At 36.1% G+C, this 8,894-nt stretch overlaps 2 protein-coding genes across 3 annotated transcripts in view; both read right to left on the reverse strand.

Moving 5' to 3' along the window:
* Positions 1–2,103: 2,103 nt before the first annotated feature.
* Positions 2,104–7,992, reverse strand: LOC108560988 (kinesin-like protein Klp10A). 2 transcript variants are annotated; one of them, XM_017918727.1, is made up of 10 exons: positions 7,737–7,992; positions 5,063–5,262; positions 4,651–4,782; positions 4,484–4,535; positions 4,212–4,429; positions 3,992–4,146; positions 3,106–3,932; positions 2,722–3,047; positions 2,486–2,660; positions 2,104–2,427 (listed from the first exon to the last, which is right to left on the reverse strand). In XM_017918727.1, exons 1-10 carry the CDS (start codon positions 7,792–7,794, stop codon positions 2,294–2,296), a joined length of 2,277 nt encoding a protein of 758 aa, XP_017774216.1. In that variant the 5' UTR covers positions 7,795–7,992; the 3' UTR covers positions 2,104–2,293. The 2 variants fall into 2 exon arrangements, with proteins under 2 accessions (XP_017774216.1, XP_017774217.1); XM_017918728.1 differs by lacking the exon at positions 4,651–4,782.
* Positions 7,993–8,722: 730 nt separating this feature from the next.
* The window catches only part of LOC108560986 (Williams-Beuren syndrome chromosomal region 16 protein), a 1,702-nt gene continuing 1,530 nt past the window's right edge, over positions 8,723–8,894 (reverse strand). Inside the window, exon 7 of the mRNA XM_017918724.1 lies at positions 8,723–8,847. Within this exon, the coding sequence (XP_017774213.1) occupies positions 8,752–8,847 (96 nt within the window). The 3' untranslated portion in view covers positions 8,723–8,751. The remainder of the gene's footprint in view (positions 8,848–8,894) is intronic.

Raw genomic sequence — 8,894 nt, forward strand, 5'->3', positions numbered from 1 at the left:
CTTTTTCGAACGTTCTGAATTTCAATTTTTCAACTTTGAACGCGTATTACAGCAATATGGATAAGAGCACTGGAATCTATCTATACTTTAGCAGATATTTGGAAAATTGCTCACTGCTGGATATGGATATTAAGATATATAAATCTATTAGGATGAAACTAAAGTTATTTGTTTAGGTTTCATGTCGGATTTCCTGATTGAGCAATTTTTTGTCCCCCCACAAAAGGAATCATTTCACCATTTGTTTCCTCCTGCCCATTACAACACAAACATCCTGCGTTCCGGATTGTGAACGTTTGATACAGACAAAAAAAGACACTCACACACAAGGCACAAGACAAGACAAGACACTCACTCACAAAAAAACAAAGACAACTTTATTTTTCTACGATCATGCTTCATGGGCATTACATATAAAACTTTTACGAGGAGTACTAAATTAAAGTAATACTACGAATACAATGTTTATGCTACTCATAAACGTTTATATCATTTTTTATTAATTTGCGAACACTCCGTGGACGGCTGCATGATGAAAGTTTCGCTGCATATGTTAATAATAAATTTGCCCTGGGAATAATTTTCTCGTCGCGATTGAAGCAAGAGCAACCTAGGATTTCCATAAATTTAATATAAATTAGTCGTACTTTTATTCGTTAAAATAGCAGAGCCTAAACTGTTGAACTTCTACGGAACTTCAACTATTTCAGTGCAGATCTCGTATCTAAAAGAATTCCCTGCAATACACGGATCGATTTCCTGAAGTGAAGAGAAGTATACAAAAAAAATACACACAAAAGTCTAAAAGTAAGTCTTTATTAAATCAATCATTGACTCGGTTAAAAAAAAGCACAGAAGAATCAAAACATTGCGTCATCGCTAAATTTTTGTTCTTATACATTAAGTTTATGCAGTTTTATTGCATTAATGAATAAGCAAGTTATACAAAAAAGAAAAAGGAACAATTTGAAAACCTAAACGAAAAAAATAACTGAACAATAAAATCCAATACAAAAATACGAGAATTTCCATGTATCCTTTACGTGACTTTGGACTTTCATTATTTTTTTTTCTTCTTCTTATTTCTCCGTTCTCTTTTAGGCAAATTGCTTTAATTGAATCCCATTTGGTTTAAAAACACATACGTCGTAGAATCATAACGAGAATTATAAAAATATTTAGAACAAAGAAAAAAACTTCAAGGAACATATTTAAAAATACGGTATGTCTGCGAAACGATTCCGGATGAAGAAAGCTGTTCTTGTTTTCGAGACAACACTACAGAATACAACGGCACAGAAGCTCCGGGTTTTTGTTTTTGTTTTTCTTGCAGTTTCCGCAATATCTTAATTATTATATAATTATTATTTTTTTGTATAATCTTCCTTTGATATTTGCCAGCACGAGAATCCACACAGCCAAAATTTCATGAAGCCGAAAACACATTTAAAAAAAACAAATCTTCTCTATATATATATAACAAAAAAATATTATATAATTAAAAAAAAGAGAGAAAGAGAGAACTATTCACACTCAATAATATCACAATTATAACCATTTTTTTTTCTTTTCTTCTCTCGATTCAATATACATATATTTTTTTAAGTAACAATATCAGTACTAATTGCTGGCTAAGATTCTATAACAGGCAGAAACATACAGAGTGATGCTTATAAAGATGTAATAGAGGAAGTCACAATCTCTGCGACACATAAATTATAAAAAAAAAACAATCTGCATGTCTCACACCTTATGACAGTTTAAAAAGAAAACAAAACAATTTAACTTCTTTTTTCATATATATATATATATAAAAACAACCTGGAGAGACATTCGGAGGAATGTGATTATTTGGTACGTTAGTATTAATAATACAAAAAGAAGCATCAGAGTCTTTGAGTGAAAAGGGGCTTAAATAAATTATTGAGTTGAAATAAATAACAAAAAAATAATAATAATAAAACTAAGAATTATAAAAAAAATATAAACATACCTATTTTTTTTTCCTGTAAGACTTACACACGGTCTCCGCATTTTTTGTTTAAAATATAAAGCGTGATGTTAAATAATGCAATTGTATACTTATTCGTTTCTTTTTTTTTCTTTTTGAGCAATCTATAGATAACTCGATAAGCTATACTCATACACGGTTTTATAACATAGATTCAGTAGTTTTGCGGAAATGTTATGCTTTTTTTAAATACACATCAGTTAGGATAAGATAAGTTCTTCGGTGGTTACTAAGTTAAGGCTTTGTGTATAAATACATAATTTGTTTATAACAAACGTTGATTTACTTCCGTTTTGTTTTGCGACTCAATTGTTCCTCGGTAGCCATTTTAACCTTGTAATCAGCGACGATATCTTTGGCTCTTCTCATCGTAACCAAACAGTTGTCTAGAAGTTCTTCCCATGATTTGCAATATGCTGAAAGAAAATAAATTAAAAAGATGATGATTGTCTGGGGACTGTGTAAATTGCAAACCTTCTTGATCGTACGTAACATCGTCAGCGGTTTTTAAAAGATACTCCGCCTTCTCTGCGGCACTATAGAGAGCTTCTGCTGTTTGTTTATGGTTATCCAGCATCGTGTCCTCAGCTGCTTGTAATTCAGACACCACCTGATGGAAATTTAACATTTCCGGAGTCATATCGTTTTCCTAAATATAAAATTGATTGATGAAATAAATAAAATTTACTAAGGATTTGTTTAATGATTACGTTTAATGATCTAAGTTGTAAGAGGTCTCCGTCGCCTTGTTTATCGTTGAACCCTTCCTCGCCTTGATTCGTTATTACGTCTCCCGCTCCCAACTCTTTTACCCTGTCGGCATAGCGAAGAGTGTTAAGGGTGTGCTCACATGACGCTACCCCAGGCGACAACATGGCAATCATGCAAGTGCGGGAGTTTGGTCCCACGAAGGAGTCTTTCAATACTTGTGTCAACTTGCTTACTCTAAATGGCAAATGAGCGCCCTTGCGACCCAAAGCTCGTATGCACTCCTTTAAAGCTAAGAGCGATTTATTGATTTCTGCTCCCTCCATTCCTACAAGAAGCAAGAGATAAAAATCGAACTATTCTAAATTTTGTAGATTGAGACATACTTGTTTGTCGATTAGCAGACGACGTGTCAACTCCTCTTTCGTTACCAGCTAAATCGATCAGGGAGAACTTGCCGTGGATCTTCTGCAAGTTCACATTTGCCCGGACAATAATTTGGAAAACTGCGTGGGATCTCGAAGAGTTGGAGTTGGCGGAGGTTTGGCCAGAGGTCCTAGCTTGGTTGCCCTTTTGAATAAGCTTCAGTACCTCCTCCGTAGTGGTGACAACTTTCTCGGTTAGACCAACCACTTGCACCTGTTGCTTCCCGTCTTCCAATATGCGCAACTTCACTTTATTGTTCAGCAGATCGAACACCTTGCCTGAGTAGATCTCGAAGAAGCTGGCGGATATAACGAGGTTCATATGTCGGTACTTCGCCGAGTTCGCAAAACGGAACACATCGGATGCCGCCAAAGCGTATATTCCCCTGTTGCAATCCTGAGTTTTGCCGATAAACTCGCCGCCCATTGTGTGGGTCTTACCGGATCCCGTCTGACCATAAGCAAAGCAGGTGGCGAATCCGCCGTCGAAAATGGTCTTTATCAATGGCTGTGCAGTGTACTTGTAGACGATCTCGTTGGTACAAATTTCGTCGAAAGCGTAATCAAATCTGAAGATTTGATTCTCAAGATACTTCGTCAGATCGACCTTATTCTTGGGCTCGTGCACGATTAGCTGATTCTTCGATGGTATTGTTATCACGTCCACCTCTTTCTTGGCGGCCTCCTTCTTGTTCAGTGGCCGTTTCCTCACGCAGACTGTGATCAAGTGATCATCGACGAGATCCGCGTCGGTCAAAGGTTTGATATCCAAGCCTTTCCGATACTCGCTAAAACAAATAACAAGTCAATCGTTTGAATCGCTACCGCACACCTGGACAATCGGTACTTAATCATATTAAGTAACTCCCAGTACGGATTCCCTGGAGCCATCTGCAAGAATGCCTCTTTCTCAGCCTTTTCTTCCGCTTGCCGTTGCCTCCGCTCTTCGCGATTCTTTTTTAGCTTTTCCACTTCTTTCACAACATTGCTCCGCCTTGAATTCTGAAATTGTGATTTTCCGGCTGTGTTTATTTATCGTCCATAAATCAATGATTTCACTCATTTACCTGTATTGCGATGTTGTTACCCCGTGCAGCAACGTTTTCTTTTGCCGCTGCCTGTTGCTGCTGCAACTGCTGTTGCTGTTGCTGCTGCTGCTGCAGCTGCTGTTGCAACTGTTGCTGCTGTTGCTGCTGTTGCTGCTGTTGCTGCTGCTGCTGTTGCTGAACAGTGTCGAGTGTGAACGGGGTTTGTAACATATGCAATCTCGTAGTTCGCATGGACCCTTAAAATGGAAATTTCTCTAAAACCTAATACAGCAAACATTTAAAACACTCACCATTTGTCGGTTTATTATTAGTAGAAGTCATTATAGATTGTCGAGGCGGGTTCTAAAAACAAGAAACATATTAGCAACATTCTAATAAAAAAAACATTACAAAGAATAAGATGACGATTATATGGTTATTAGTTTGCGATTATATAGATATAATGATTAGTGGATACCGAGAGTGTCGTGGTATCTGGCGACAATTGGTTGCTATTGAACTCATCGTCGCTTTCGTCGAGCTTGTGGCTGTAGCGTCCTGAATGAGCCATAGGCGCGCTGATTTCCTCCTCCGACGATCCGGAAGAGTCCTTGCGTTTAGTAAAGAGCAGCATGACAGGAATAGAGGCAATGTTAAGTTTTCAACAGACCCAGCAGTACTGATTCTTAATTACGTCGACCGTCACAGGCGCGGGCTTTCAATAAATTTCAGCAATAAAGAAATACACTTTTTCTTTTCTTTTCTTTTCCCTCCCCCTTTTCTATATTAGTATTGATTTAAGATTAGCACTGCTTTGAAATCGATAGGCACTTTTCAAAAGTACCTGGCACCGGCACGATGATTGATCAAGAAACACCTCTAACACTTACCCGTTGCAATTTTGACGTTTGGTTAAGCGTAATCGGCTCCGCTGATATTTCCGGTTTGTAGATCATAACATCCGGATTCAGCGACTCGATTGCCCCTAGATCGACTTCCTTCCCCTTGGTCTCCCCTTGTTCGAACCATTCTACCGTCGCACTCCTCAAATCGTAGTTTATATGTGCTACGATTGCAGAATGAACACGTCCTAAAATAAACCATACATTTTGTTATTTTCATATTCTTAGTTTATTCATTTAAAATTCATTCCGAATAAAGAACTGCAAATTTCCAGTATGAACATTTGCCTTGTAACTGAAATAAATCATTGTGCTTGGTGAAGCAATTGCAATATCAACGTTAGTTTAAATCTACAATCACGGAATTTCCCATAGACAATAAGTAAGTATTGGCGATCTGCAATTATGTAAATTATATCTGCAATCGTTTTTGATATCACCAAGGCTGCACATAATCTTACAACTGAACAATAATTTTCATTTACAATATCGAAACCCTGAACCAAATACTAAATTATTTAATAGGTAGTGGTAAACATTATCATTGAGACGGAATCAATAAACAGTTGCAATCACAACACACGAATTTTTTTTATCAAAATAGATCAATAATTAAAAAAAGAAAGTATTTTTATATATCCTATAATTAAACAGATCTTATAAACGTGTATATAACTTTTATTTCACAGAATGGAAAGAACTTGAAACCCTCAATAAAAAAATCATTGATTACTTCGTACTGCGCTGTACGTCAATTAAATTATTTAAACTACAAACAGCTTAACTTTAACTAGTAGTTATCATCTTTTATGGTAAATTGAACGTTTATGTCCATTTTAGGTAACGGTTTTGGTCTGGTAAGAATATTTTTCGAGTCCGTTTTAGGAAGTGCATTGAATCCTGACAACAAGGTCACTCATTCACAAATTTAAATTGGATTTAACAATGACCAAAAAAATAAATTTTACAATCATAAGTGATGAGAATAGAAATATTAATAAATTTCATTAATATGTTATTTATAAAACCTTGTAAAGTTCAAAACAGTCAAACAGTTCAATATGTCGACTTAACAGAAACATGTCGACAAACAATAAACAACTGTTCTCGCTATTATTTGTTCGTTCTAATTTGATGAGGCGCATTTGTATTAAATTTGAATAGGTTTAACGGGGAGCGCCTCCCATACAACAATAATAATAATAATGAAAAATAAAAGAATAATGTATTATTGCAAAGTGTAAACGGGAGACAGATACGATTTCTGGTTTCTATTTTTTCTTGCGATAATTAATGGGGAATGCAAATACGACCGAGCTTCTTAATATGGCGAGGTCGTGGGCCGAGGAAGCCTTGTTCGTGGTGGTCGGCAGATTTGGTAGGTCTCGAAAATGGTAGGCTTTTGGAGCGGTTTCGGAGTCGGGAAAGGAACTAACTGGAATGGAACGGTACGGCGACGTCGACGATCGGGGAGCCGGCAAGCGGTACCATCAATTGATCGGTTCAGAACTTTGTTTCCGATACAATGGGCTATTGAAAAGGCAGGTACGAGAGGTAGGTTCGACCTCGAAGCGACTGCGAAGGGTCCATATTTGGAAAGCATGCTTCAAATGGTTTACGTCATCCCATTTCTAAAACCAAATTTTTCGCTCACACAATTCACAAGATGACAAAAAAAAGAAGTAATAATAATATGAATTTATAATAATTGTAATTTCTGACAGCACAATAAATTGAATATTAGTTTCGTTTTTAAAGAGTCTAATGGGAATATATGAGTATTAATATAAAATGTTGCACGCAAAGGGTGAATCGATAATTGTTTATAGATAAAGGGTGTTAAGGGAATTTGTTTTATTTTTCTAACGTTTTGAATATCAAAACCGCGGCTCTGCGACTCCCACGCCTGCTCATACCAATATTTACTTTCTTCCGTGGACAGGTGACTCATTGTGTGTAGCGAGATTCGAAAGATAATTGATTGCAAAGACACATTTCGATTGTAATGCATGCACGTGAAAGAAAAGTCACGAAGGAAGAGCCATTGTGCTTAGGTTAAAACAAGAAATGTATGCTCCCACGGAAACTATAGAAGCTTAATTAATAAAGAAGAACCATCGTTCGGCCAACGGACTTCCTTAATTTCCATCACGAATTTCGGCGGCGCGATTTAATTACGTCCATCCAAGAATAGTGCATCCGAAGAGGTCTTTGAATCACGCATACTTTATTCTAATTATACATTAACGGCATGCGAAAAGGAGCAAATTTCATGTTGACTTATTCGTATTTCCATTTTTTTTTGCTACTCGATGTAACGGTCAGAAATTTGAATTTTCAAACTGATAACAGCCAATGGCAGGCGGCTATCTAACCAAACCGTCTTGGATTCGCATGTCTCTATGTCTTCGCATTTTCTTTAGGAAAATCCGCATGTCTTCGAGATCTTGATCCGTTGAAGAGGATTAAAGAAGGAAAATAATGTTCTTGTCGGCGGTGTATGCGAAAATCGATTGCGGGACATCAATCAAAGAGCGCTGTCTACTCGTACGAAAATCCTCTCAAGGGTTGCCCGGCTCGAGGAAGACCTTTCTCAACGGACTCGAAGAACAACAAAAAAAAATACACACATACACACACAGGTTGGAATAGCCATGCTTACCATCGGTTCTCTTAATGTTGATACTAGATCCTATATGTAAAACATCTGCACTATCCATTGTGAATTATAACTTTGGTGAACGGTTTACACTTGATGTATCACATATACTATATATCTATAACTTAAAAATAATGCGTATTTACAAGGATCTGCCGTGGAACGATCTGCTAGGGACGTTTCTAGCGGCGGCTCAACATTACATTTACAACACTTATGACTTATGACTACACATTCACACACACAGCAATGTACAGAGTATTCCGTCTGTGTCTGTCAGTGTAGAGCTACACAAAATGGATTGACTATACCCATGCGCACATCCACCCGGGAGTTTCAAATGTTATTTCCAATTGCTCGGATTAAAGTTGAAGCTTACCAAAGCTTACTATCAAAGACTTATTATTTAAAAACTTCTTCCGGATCACAAAACACGTTCTCCATAAAATTTCCTCCTCCTCTGATACTCCCTTCTAGTTATATAAAAATTCATCTTCGTAGCACTGAAATTCTTTAAATAGGTACCTATTTTTGAGTAGTTCCAGCAGCAGGCTTCAATTTACCGCCTTAAAACTACATAATATTATTTTTTTTTCTCGTTGAGAGTTTGCTGGAATTCCAAACACACCAGTTTCGTTTAGCTTTATAAATTAAGATAATAATTTCTTAATATAAAAAATCTAAAGAAATCGAAGAAAGCGATCCAAATTAAAAAATTAAGAACAAAACCGTTTTATAAATATATCAATAAAATTGATGATTCAATTCAATTTGTTAATACCAATTTGAATTGTAGTACTTAATACAAGAAATGACCTTAGACTTTTAGGTGGCAGAGTAAAAAATATTTGATTCATTAATTGAAATATTTGTGGCTGAACTGTATACATAATGAAATGAATAATGAGGTAAATAAATCATTGATGAATTTAATGGCATATTTAAAAAATAAAAGGACAAATGTGACAATAATATTTGTAAAATGCGATTAAACTTTATTATATACATGGACAAATGATCATTTTTGTTGTCCATCCGTTATATAAGATTGACAAATGGCAACGGTGTGGTCCAAACCACAGAAAACCTTATTCACAAATGCACCAATAGAAACCTGTAAAATAATGGCATTACTAAATTGGACAAATGTTTTAAGAAGTA

This window comes from Nicrophorus vespilloides, unplaced genomic scaffold (genome assembly GCF_001412225.1).
Source record: "Nicrophorus vespilloides isolate i.1.1-1 unplaced genomic scaffold, Nicve_v1.0, whole genome shotgun sequence".
NCBI classification, from domain to species: Eukaryota; Metazoa; Arthropoda; class Insecta; order Coleoptera; family Silphidae; genus Nicrophorus; species Nicrophorus vespilloides.